This window comes from Zophobas morio, unplaced genomic scaffold, assembly GCF_036711695.1.
Source record: "Zophobas morio isolate AGI-343-1 ecotype UQ-CSIRO unplaced genomic scaffold, CSIRO_AGI_Zmor_V1 ptg000014l, whole genome shotgun sequence".
NCBI lineage: Eukaryota > Metazoa > Arthropoda > Insecta > Coleoptera > Tenebrionidae > Zophobas > Zophobas morio.
This window is the reverse complement of record NW_026972119.1, coordinates 11,727,476-11,740,330: the sequence shown is the minus strand read 5'-3', so window position 1 is coordinate 11,740,330 and position 12,855 is coordinate 11,727,476. Positions and strand designations below refer to the sequence as shown.

General features: G+C 35.1%; 1 protein-coding gene across 1 annotated transcript; it reads right to left on the bottom strand.

Annotated features, from left to right (window-relative positions):
- Window positions 1–11,078: 11,078 nt before the first annotated feature.
- LOC135128814 (tigger transposable element-derived protein 6-like) lies at window positions 11,079–12,195 on the bottom strand. Its single transcript, XM_064055892.1, has 2 exons — window positions 11,565–12,195; window positions 11,079–11,143 (listed from the first exon to the last, which is right to left on the bottom strand). Exons 1-2 carry the CDS (start codon window positions 12,193–12,195, stop codon window positions 11,079–11,081), a joined length of 696 nt encoding a protein of 231 aa, XP_063911962.1.
- Between the last annotated feature and the right edge of the window lie 660 nt (window positions 12,196–12,855).

The following is a 12,855-nucleotide window of genomic DNA, read 5'->3' as shown; positions in this document are numbered from 1 at the left end:
AACTGATTTCGGCACTTTTGACATTTTCGTCCATTTTTCGACTGTTTTCGAAAATTATCCAGAGTCTGGTCAGGTCTTTTTTTATTTTTTTCACATCCTAGATTGTATTAGTTTCCAGTCCCAGTCGACACAAGAACATAAGTAGCCCCGCCCACCCACCCTGTCTCCTTTTCATTGATCGATTTTATTCGATCTGAATAAAATTAATGATCATATACTGAACAGAAATAAAATTAGCCGTTAGAATGAGAATAGGGCGGGTGGGCGGGGCTAATGCTTGCTAAGATAAGACTGATTTTGGCAGATGACATATATTGCAAGAAAATAGAGGGCGGGTGGGCGGGGCTAGTACTTTTTAAGATAAGACTGATGTTGGCACTTTTGACATTTTCGTCCAGTGTTCAACTATTTTCGAAAATAATCCAGAGTCCGGTCAGGTCTTTTTTATTTTTTTCGCATCCTAGATTCTATTGGTTTCCACTCCTACTCAATCTTTGGAACTTGATGTTTTAAAATGTTTGTCGTTTTTTAGAAACATGTCATAATTAGACAGTAATTATGAAACAAAAGCAATTAATTGGATGATTATTATGTGTGTTAACATAATTAATCAGCTGGTCACTTCTCTGCCAATAAACGTCGGCTTTGCTTTTATCGAATAACTTCCACGGTCTTCCAACGCCTGCGTAATAACTAATAACATTCTTTTTGACCAAGAAATTGGTGTCATCTTATACTGAAACTGAAAATAAAACACAATTTTTTTTCCTGACCAACTAAGTTTACTAAATTCTTCTTATTTATCCATGTTCTTTTTGAAACTGAATTTTGCTTATGCCATTTCCCTTATACAATAACGAAAGTTCAGCCTGACTAATGTTTTTAGAACTGGAAGTTGTCGTGACTCCTTTTAAAATTTTGCTTAGGAAATATACAGGAAATTATTGTTATTATTGTTGATTTGAAAATTAGTGTTGCTGCTTTTTAGTTTAAATTATAGTTGGATTTGTTATAATGTACGAAGTGGTGGGCGCTAATTTTCAATTCTTTGTTGCGTTGGTGGTTCATACACTGCAAAATTTCCTAAGATCTTCAAAGGATATAAAGGCAGGACCTAGAGTCATTTGGGAAATAGATCTCGGTGGAATTGTCTCGGATGTTAAAGGAACTAGCATTGCAGTCCAAGTGGACATTCCAAAGTAGGATTGCCTGAGGTGTTTAATTTCTAAGTTGTTTTCCGTTTTATTTGTTGTTGTCTAGCAGGAATTGTTTCTTGTATAAACAGCTTGTGATGTTTAGCCCGTAACTCCTATCCGAGTGTGTATCTTGTAGTTAGCGACTAGTTTTAATTACGTAATTCGTTGTTTTCTCTTCTCAAATAAAAAGGCATTTTTGTCACCCTTTTTTAATATACATATTTGTGTAGCCATACTTTTATGTAATCAAAGATTAAATTCAGTCTCTTTGTTAAAAAAAAAATGCTTCCGTTCTTTATTTTAACCAAAGCGACCTCGTTTACGTCGTATTGCGTCATAATAATGAATAAAAGGAGCATATATGTCTCTATTTTCTTTCCTAGCTTGTTCACAGATGATGAAATATATGATTAATGGGTCTTTGCAAGCAACGGATCCCTTAATATATCATTTTTATTTATTTTTCAAAAATTGATATATTGTTATGCGAATTTATGGAAATAATTTCAAAACTAGTTTTACCATTTGAATTGTGCAACATTAATAATTTATACTTACAACTTTTCCACAAGTTTTACAGAACAATTCGCCATTTTCTGTTTGAAAGACGTCTTTGTTTTTCATACATTCCCTTAACTTCTCCTTTAAAGACGATTTGACTTTGGTATTTTTAAAAATGATAGAAAATTTTTAAAACACTTTTACACTTTTGAATTTCACTTTACGAAAACCGCACACGAACTAATTGATACAGGAAGAGAACTCGAAAAGACAGTTTTAGAAGGGCTTGGTGTATTTAAGATATCAAATTCTTTCTAGAAAAGTAAGAGACAACTTGTGTCTGATTCTGAAAGTGCGCTTCGGGGTATAGAAAAATCAGATTTTAGAATAGAATAGGCAGAAAAAAGTAAAATAGGCAAGTAGGCAAAAACAAATAGGACTCAAACAAAAAGATTTTCTCAGATATACATTTATAACAACAAGTATCAAAAACTAAAAAGCAATATTCTTAAATTACCTTTTTTTTTTAAAGATACTGCTTAACTTATTCTCTGGACCCTTATTTAAGGTAAATCCTGAGCTTAACATTAGAACCGAGCGTACAGCTTTCAGTCTAGTTTGTTACAGATCCAACTATCAGATTCACCTCCGTTTTTAATCTCATTGCATAAGCATCTGGACTTGAAGTTTCTTGATGAAACAGTTTCGATTCGTTCACCGTTAATGATGGCATCTCTTGCCTCAGTAATTCCGTCTGAGCTTCCTTGTGACGGCAATAAAGCGAACCCAGAGCGCCACCAGTAACTGCTTCGATGTCTTGTCTCATTTCGTGGCTCACTAACGCCGCTGTTTACATCTATCTTGCCATGAAAATCATTTGCATACATTAATGCAATTAAAGCTCGACAGATTTCGAAGGCGAACCAAAGAAAACAACATGCTTGGTTAAGTGCTGCTTGGATGGTGTGCCTGAATACCGAACCGAGGATTAGCATGAAAAGTCTTATTTCTATACCGGCACGCTTTATGAATCGAAAATGTAACGGTTTTATATTAAAACAAATAAAAGGGAATAGGATTGAGAAGATCTAAAGCCAGATGACACTTAAAAACTCGCCCAAGTTTGTACGAAGTTACTTAATCCGCCGCCTTATTTATGACAAGCTTAACCGCCACACGCTCAATATAAGTTTCATCATTCCAAAGGGTATATCTTAATATCCTCTCATATGTACCATAATTTACAACTAAATAAAGTTGTTTAATACTTGTACTTGCTTGAAGCGGAATAAACTAAAGTTGTGCAAAGTAGTGACACAGTATAAATGATAATGATTCTCGAAGGTTTTCAGAATGTTAAGAGGATTATTCGGCATTGATGTATATGCTCCTACATACATACGAATTTCAATTTTATGTAAAATTATTCCACTTTAAGTGCCAAAATTAAGACTGTGGTATCGTTCTCTTAGACAAATTGGTCTAAAGATGTTTATAAAGTGCTTCATTTATTATTTTTTTGGGACCTCCTGTATAAGCATTTCGTCAGATGGTGTTGCAGTCTTCCTTAGTTTAATCTAAACAGTTTAGTCTATTTGTATACATTTTTATTGCTGTTTCGCTAACGCTAAAGGCTAAAATAGTTAGTAGTTGTAAAGTTGGCGCTCTATGACGCTTATAAACTTGATAAATAACTCTTTTTCCGCTCAAGTTTTATTCGTTCGACGGGCGTTAATACGACCTGACTGCAAGTGAAGTGTAAAAGCAGACACGTATCCGAGCTAGGTACTTATAATGATAATGATTAATTTTCTGTCAAAACTTGTGCAAGATATAAATCTTTGAGTGGCTGCAGAAGTTTACGCGCCCATCCAGCCAGATACTTGGAAATTATCTCTTCTCGTTATCCGTTTTAGTTATTTAGGCCGCAGTAATCCAAAAAGCTGCGATAGAAGAAGCAACTTTTGTCCTTTAACCAGTCTACTTTGATTAACGACTTCATGCTGCGAAAGTCATTATACGTCTTAGTAAATTACGCAATTTTCGCTTCATGATGTCGGACTTTATCTGCTTACGAAGTATTTCTCCTTCCTTCTCAAACACTTTCTTTTTTTCTGTTACCACAAGTAGACGACTGTGCAGCAAGACAAAGACATGTCTTGGATAATTAGACTTATTGTAGTGTGTCTACTTTTTCTGCATCATTTTTTATTGTTACACGAAAAAAAAAACTATTTATAACAAGTGATGTTGTTATTACATTCATACGTCATATGCAAATGTTGAAATAACGTGAAAAGAAGGACACAAGCAGTATAAAAATGCATTTAAATACTGCATATAATATTATATTCACCTTCTTAGACGTCAAGAGATCAAGTTTTTTTTGTTACCATGACTAACCGACGTGTTTTTTACTGTCATACTATGCTGTCATACCTAACATGTATGTTTCATGCATGCTAGTTTGTCACTTTTCAGGTACCAGAAAAATCGTGTCTTTCTTTTTTTAATTAAGTAAGTAATATTTTAAAGGCATTAACGTCGTATTACGTTCAAAATGTCAAAAATATATTTTCATTGCAAATAAAACTAGCGATCAAAAAATGATACTTGCAGGTCCACAAAAATCTGTCTAACCTAAGACCGGAGGACCCAAATCTAAGGTTTACTGTTTTTTTTTTTTGTAACTTACAAAGACTTCGTAGATATTTGTTTTCAAAATATCTTTATAGATGAACTGTTCAACTGTCTCAAAAATTCTTGTGACCTAAGACGAAAACTTATCAATTCCATTCTCGGGCAAAACAAAACCAGCCCAAAATTCAAAGTGGTCATTACCTCCTTACCATTTAACATAACCCTATTGAAGTAGCGTGAATGTTTTGTAAATTCTACTAAAACAAGCACATAACTTTTCACTCTTCATCTGAAAATAAGGTTGAGAATTTGTGGCTTGAGGTTCTTTTCAAATGTACTCCAGAGATGTGGCAAAATTTTAGTAAACATTGTATAGAACTTATTTATAACTGAGAAAACAAAGCGAAACAAAATACTGTCTAACCCACAATCAACCCGAGTGTGCTACGAAATTCTTCTTGAATTTTTTTTCGTACTTTCACACCTGCCTTGTGAGCGGTTCGTACTTGCCATTTTTTTTATGTCTAAACTTGAAATGACACTCTAGGTCGGCCCACTAGAGAAGATATTGAAGGTTTAGATATCGAAGGTAAAGACGTAGAAGGAGTCTCTGCTCTCAAAGATATTAACTCCTCCTGTGCTGCCAACCATAAGGTATTTTGCTTAAAAAATCGCTCTTCATGTCTCCTACACTTGTCAAATCTTGAGAAAAATTTAGAACACAGCCGTCTATTAATTAATCTATCATCGATGTATCATTTTCAAATTGTCTCAAGTATTCAAGGGTTTGATGAACGTATGTGCTGTGACATCGTCATTTTAAATTTTTAAGCAATTTTAACATGTAGGAGAACTCATATAACTGAGGAAAACCTAGAAAAAGTAGCAATTGTTATTAGGAATTCTCGAAGTTGTAGACCATGACTGCAGTAGCGCTGGCGATCGGACGGCAGCCTGATTATGATAATCTTAAATTTTTATTCATTTCTATTAATAAAGCAGTTGTATCGAGTTTCATTAATAATAAAAATAAATGATCAAGCACTTCAATCAAATCCAAAAATGACCAGAAGAGGCATCTTTCAAGGCGATTCCCTCAGTCCGCTATGGTTCAAACATTAGGATGAGCTTTGGTGTTGAGAAATGTAAAACTCAAGCAGTCAGAAAAGACGTTCAGTAACAAATACCATATGCCTATAACCCAGAATAACGAAATAATCGAAGCCCAAGAACGAAAAGAACACAATATTTGGGCTTCATCAGTCTTTCTATCTTGATCGCACCAAAACTAAAACAAAACTCAAAGAACAATATCTGGCAAGATTACAATTAGTTTTGAAGACACAGTTAAACGGAAATAATTTAATGAAAGCAGTAAATACACTCTGTGTTCCATTGCTACTGTTTACAACTTGCTAACAACGCCTTTAAATGAGTCTTTAAAAAGATCCGTTTTTGTTAATCAGCGGGCCGAAAACAAAGGGCACGTGGATGAAACAAGGATTCGACAGTATTTACACTTTAAAAATTGTTTCTACTTTTAATTTTCAATCAGTCTTTCACTGTTTGGCCATCACTCATTTTTTTTAGATATTAGGTAGCGAAATCCTCTTTTTACAACTTAACCTAATATGATAGACTTCATTTTTCATTAGGAATTTTTGCATGTGTGAAATTGGTTGCCAACCAAATTATAAGATTTACATGCCCTACCAAAGCCCCGTCCAAAAACATCCTGAAGGATTTAAGGTCGATTTATAAACTTGCCGCTAACGTTCGAGATGACCAACTTTTTGGCTTGTTTTTTTCTTAATATACATAGTATTCTTTGAACAACTCGATACGCAAAAACATGTTTTTTATTTTTTGTAGAGAAATAAGGATATTGCAATTAAGCTACGCCCCCTTGGCTGACGTCGAATAAAACAATCATCGCAATTGAGATAGGGCGGGTGGGTAAGTTTTACATTTTGCCTGTCTACGTGTAGTCATCTTTTCACAACAATAAACTGAAAACATGCTTAAGTGGTAAATTTGTATAGGGAAATATCAATTTTCCAATTACGCTCCGCCCCTCGGCCTGACAACGAATGAAAATTTCACCACAATTGAGATTGAGACGGACGGATGGGGATTCTTTTTTGGTTTCCTTTTTAAATTAATACATTTAGATTTCTTTGTATAACGCGATTACATAAGAACATATTTCAAATGCTAATTTCTCGTAGAAAAATAAGGATTTTACAATTAAGCTCCGCCCATCGACTTACGACAAATAAAAAAAATCATCAGAATTGAGATAGGGCGGGTGGGCGGGGCTTATATGTGGCCTTTGTTTTTCTTAATACATATATTACATAGCCATCTTTTCACAACAAGAAACTTAGAATATGGTTAAAATGGCAAATTTTTGTAAGGAAATATGGATTTTGCAATTAGGTACCACCCCTAGGTCTGCCAACGAATGAAAACTTCATTACTATTTAGATCAGGCCAGGTATGGGTGGGGCATAATCTTTGGCTTTATTTTTCTTAATATACCCAATATTTTTTGAACAACACGACACTGAAAAACATGTCTTTAGTTCCTCGTAGAGAAATAAGGATTTCGCAGTTAAGCTCCGCCTGCTTGGCTCACGACAAATAAAAAAAAAATTATCACAATTGAGATAGGGTGGGTGGGCGGAGCTTATATTTTGCCTTGTTTTTTCTTAACATACATCGTCATCTTTTCACAACATTGCCAACATTATGGGGCGGAGCCTATTGCAAAATTTTCCATTTTAAACATATTTTAAGTTTCATATTGTGAAAAAATGGCTATGTATATTAAGAAACAAGAAAGCAAAATATAAGCCCCGCCCACCCGCCCTATCTCAATTGTGATGATTTTTTTTTATTCACTGTGAACCAAGGGGGCGGGCGGAGCTTAACTGCAATATACTTATGTCTTTACAAGAAATTAAAAACACGTTTTTTGAGTATCGTGTTGTTCAAAGAATACGATGCACCTTAAGAAAAAAAGGCAAAATATAAACCCCGCCCACCCACCCCATCTCAATTGTGATGATTTTTTTTATTCTTAGAAACTTAAAACACGTTTAAAATGGTAAATTTTTGTAAGGAAATATGAATTTTGCAATTAGGCTCCTCCCCTAGGTATGCCAACGAATGAAAACTTCATTACTGTTTAGATCAGGGCAGGTATGGGTGGGGCTTAATCTTTGGCTTTTACTTTTTCTTAATATATGTACATAGTATTCTTTGAATAAGACGAAACTCAAAAACATGTCTGACATGGTAATCTCTTGTAGAGAAATAATAAGAATTTTGCAATTAAATTCCGCTCTTTGGCTCTCGACGATTGAGAAAAAATCATCACAACTGAGATAGGGCGGGTGGGCGGGCCATATATTTGGCCTTTTTTCTTGATATACGTAGTCGTCTATTTAGAACAATAAACTTAAAACATGTTTAAAATGGTAAATTCTTCTAGACAAATGTGGATCTTGCAACTAAGCCCCGCTCCTTGATCTGACAACGAATAAAAAATTCATCACGACTGAGAATTGAAATTGGGGGAGGTATGAGTGGGGCCTAATCTTTGGGATCATTTTTCTTAAGATACGTATTATTCTTTGAACAACACGATACTCAAAAACACGGAATGGGACTATTTGGCGCGGCCGACTTGGCGCGGCCAACTTGGCGCGGCCGACTTGGCGCGAGCCATTTTGGCGCAAAGCCAACTTGGCGCAGGGACACTTTGGCGCAAGCCATCTTGGCGCGAGCCATCTTGGCGCGAGTACGTCGGTATATAATATAAAAAATATTTATTGTTCGTACTTTGGTTGGCACCCTGTTATTTATGCTAAGTGTAGGCAACCAAATACATATTTTCATTCGCACAAATTCCAATAACTAAATGATCTACGGAGCAAGAAGTTCCACGTTTAGGAGTATGTTTATAATGGGGTGCAGGGCGCGAAGCGCCCGTGTGTCCATTAAAAAGTCGACATTACCCCTCCCCGCGTTTGAGGCTATAAAAATTAGGTTATGCTAACAACGGGTGCAATTTTTGTATATTTATATCTATTTTTCTTGGTGCAAGTTCATTCGCGCCAAGATGGCTCGCGCCAAGATGGCTTGCGCCAAAGTGTCCCTGCGCCAAAGTGTCCCTGCGCCAAAATGTCTCGCGCCAAGTCGGCCGCGCCGAATTGTCCTAGACCGTCAAAAACATGTTTTTAATTTCTCGTAGAGAAATAAGGATTTTGCAGTTAAGCTCTGCCTCTTCGGTTCACGACGAATAAAAAAAAATCATGACAGTTGAGATAGGGCGGATGGGCGGGGCATATATTTGGCATTTTTTTCTTAATATACATAGTCATCTTTTTAAAAAAAGAAACATAAAAGATTTTTAAAATGGTACATTTTTGCAAAGAAATATGGATTTTGCAATTATAGGACGGAGCCTAATTGCAAAATTGATATTTCCTTACACAAATTATCCATTTTAGACATATTTTAAGTTCCGTGTTGTCAAAAGAAGTCTACATATATTAAAACAAAAAGGCAAAATGTAGTATATGCCAAGGTAAGACTAATTTTGGCAAATCATATAGTCTCTAAGAAAATAGAGGGCGGGTGGGCGGGGCTAGTGTTTGCTAAGGTAAGACTACACAATAATAACAGTAGGCATTGGAATGAACAGAGTGTCAGTGGGTGGAGCTACTACTTGCTTAGTAGACTATTAAGAAAAAAGCTAAACTCAGTTCCGCCCACTCTTTTTCTCTATTTCACTGATTTATATTATGTACTATATAGTGGGAATTGAATTCTATTTTGACAAGCGGTAGAATCAAAGATTTAAAACAAAGTAAAAAGTGGCCCTCCCCACCCACCCCTATTCCGTTTTGATCATTCATTCTTAGTGGTTCTGAAGAAAGAATTTCAATAATTAAATGGTCAAAAACTTAATTGGAAAATTTAAACATCTCAATAAGAAAATCATTCAAGCAATATAGAAACCATCATCCCACGTCATCAACTGAAAGTTTTTCATTAGCAAGACAGAACGGGGGAAGAAGATTTCAGAAGTTAGAAAATTTATACAATGGACAAGTTTCCGAATTGAAGATATATTTCCTGAGACTCACAGAAAGAAACGAACTGTTTCTCGCCATAGCAAGGGTAGACGTGAATCTCACACCCTTAAATCTCTCCAATACAGAAGAAATCCCCACACCCCACAATCTAGACAACATAATAAATGGGCTGAAACTAAAACAACACCAACAAGAAAATGTCATCGATTTGGGTCAAAAAATCAAGTTTATATGCCGAAACAGAAGGGTTTTTGTTTGCTATTCAAGCCAAGTAATTAATATCAAGAATTAAAGAAAATATGTATATAATCAAAGATCTGAATATAAGAAACATACCACACCAAAATTTCAAAGTATCTACTATTCTCAATAGAAATGAAGGTAATGCTAAATCTTGAGAAAATTTCAATTCTACCTTTAGTTATCTCCAATGTAGGTATAGTAGCAAATAGTTAGTTTAGTTGAGAATTTGAAATATTTACACTTAAATGATTCAATAATTGTCAAAATGCAAAAACTTGTTTTTTAGGAACAGACAGAATAGGTTAGCACCGGTAGGTCAGAGTAGTGTACTTTACATTTCAAGTGATGCGCGGATCGGTAGTTACGCTAGGCTTTTGGTGATGGGGTGAAATTAGAGAATAATAGCAGACGAATTTGTTTGCTGTTATTCTAGGATCTCAAAGTTTTTTAATAATCTGATCAATGCATGGTTACTTGGTTTTAGTACCCGTAATGAAGTATTTCCTGAATGTCGGTCATTTCCGGATCACTGGTAGGTCCTAATAATAATAATAATCATCATCATCATCTGATTAGTGCATATCATGGGTCTTAACCCATAATGATAGAAGTTTTGGCTGAATGCCGGTCATTTCTAGGTTAATGGTGCATCTAAATAATAATAAAAGTAATAATTCATAGTTAAAAATATATACCTTTGCAATTCCTGACCGAATCATGTATTAGTACTATTCTTTAGATATCCATTAAATTACTGATAGTTTATTGGAGTATTTGTTATTCTTCATTTTTGATAATTTCCTAGAACCCTATAAATTACGACGTTTATGGAAAAAAAGACACTGACAGTTCAATTTTGGTCGTTTTTCAGTGTTTTGTTTTCGCTACCAAATATGTAAATATCTCTTCTATATGAGACCCACTGATCCAGAGATCTTGCTCAACATGATCGGGCTGTTTGAGAAACGAGTAATATAACAAGTTTTTTGAATTGCTCAACGTTACAACTCAGTGCAGATAAAATTCCGTGTATTTTTATAAAGTACTCTGTCAAAATAATTTTTTTTTTTAAGTAAATAGCCTTTGCACATTATAATAAAATAACTTCCTCAAGAACATTTCTTTGATAACATCCTCCCGGCGCTATGTTTCAGGGTGTTACCAAGCAACGTACTTTCGACAACTGTGATTACATTATTTCGTTACTTTATTACTGCCCTTGGGTTATTAATACTGAAAACACAAAAATGATTTCCACATTTATGATTTAATTTATAAATAATTCAGTTTCAATCTACGCAAATGAAATACGTGTACCATACAAAAGACTTAATTTTCAATTCAGCTAAAACGCTATTAATATCTACCTCGGAGCGACGCGACAGCTCATTCTTTACGACGGTCCATGAACCGTATGTGCATACATTTCTGCATAATTGTTCGGTAACCGATTCAGTTCTACATAATTCGCTTTTAGAATAAATAACAATGACTAAGTAAACATGTTTTCGTCAGTTTTATTATATACAGTGTACTCTCTCTTGTGCGGACACCGTCGGTCGCACAGAATTTGTCCGGTCAACAGGGGTGTCCGTCTAAAGAATTTGTCCGCTTAACAGGAGTGTCCGTTCTTGAGGAATGAACAGATTTTTTATTTAATACAGTTTTATTTAAGGTAGAATAATAATAATAATAAGAATTGACAATAATACATGAAATATTAAATTTTAAACCTGATTGAAATAATCTTGTAAGGTTGTCTGCTTCAAATTGGACTGATTTAATGAAACACTTTCAAAATGTAACATCAAGTCACAGCAAATTTGAAATCCCTTCATGTCGTTTTTATTCGCACAAAAATGTTTTAGCTTTTGCACACCTTCTATAGCTTCCCTATTCGTTTTCATGAATCCAGATGAGACATTTTCCATGTATTCTGTCGTTGCCTCGCCTTCTTCTTCCTCATTTTCTTCTATCTCGACATCACTTGGCTCGTCTATCTTCAATCTTTCATCGTTAATGCATAAATCATTATCAAAATTAACAAAATCATCAAAGCCAACATTGCTGCTGATCCGTTTCATTACTCGAGTCATTTCTGCAATCACTGCTAAGGGAATATCATCGTCGTGTTCAAAAGCATCATCTATGGATTTTTCAAAAGTGTCATTCCTGAATCTAAATCCCGCTTTTTGAAAGCTATTTGTTATTGTCGCAGGAGTCACCTTCTCCCATGCTTTTTGAATAAAGTATATTACATCCAACAAGTTGATTTTTTTAATCAGATCTTCTAAAGAAGTGGCTTCATCCATTCTAGCCAGAACATGTTTCACAATCATGGATCTATACCAAATTTTGAAATTTTTAATAATCCCTTGGTCTAGGGGTTGGCACACCGACGTAGTATTTGGTGGCAGAAAAATTATTTTGATATTTTTTAATTTTAAGTTTTTGGGGTGCGATGCCGCATTGTCCAGAAAAAGAAGAATCTTCCGTATTTGAGAAGCCATTTTTCTATCAAATTTCTGCAGATAGTCACTCATTATGTCGGATGTCATCCAAGATTTTTGGTTAGAATACCATGAAACGGGTAAAGTGCAGCAAAAATTTTCCACATGCATCCATATCACATTATTGACGCTGTTTCGGCGTTTCGTCGCCAAGTATTGTCCGTACAACAGAGATTGCGTTCGAAAATTTGTTTTGAAAGCACTGTCCGTGTCCGGTTACAAGGGGGTCCGCTTAAGAGAACAACATTTATTAAGAAATGCCTATGCGTTGGCCGGTCGCAGAAAAATCGTACGTACAAAAGGGGTGTCCGCTTATGAGGAGTGTCCGTTAAGAGAGAGTACACTGTACATATCACAAATTTTACTGACTGTCTATTCATAATGTTAAAAAAATAGGAATTTGAGAAATGACAAAACTATTTTTATATTTTTAGGTTTGGAGATTCTCAGTGTTTTGAACAGAAAACATTTAGTTGCATAAACAAATAACTGTCGGAACGGGTACTAAAGTAAATGTGTGTACTTTCTGCATTATGAAACACGACAAACAGTTGTATTAATTATAATTCTGTCGGCAGATGGCGGCACGGGCCTGCGGATTTGGAATGCGAAACTGAGCAGTGGCTGGGAAGCACTGCGGGTGACAGTTTCTGGGAAAGT

Coding starts and splice junctions, on each gene's coding strand:
- LOC135128814 (XM_064055892.1), bottom strand. CDS start 12,195: ATGGCTTCTCAAATACGGAAGATTCTTCTTTTTCTGGACAATGCGGCA. Junction 11,144..11,564: donor GAATAGGGAAGCTATAGAAG/GTGTGCAAAAGC, acceptor CGAATTATGTAG/AACTGAATCGGTTACCGAAC.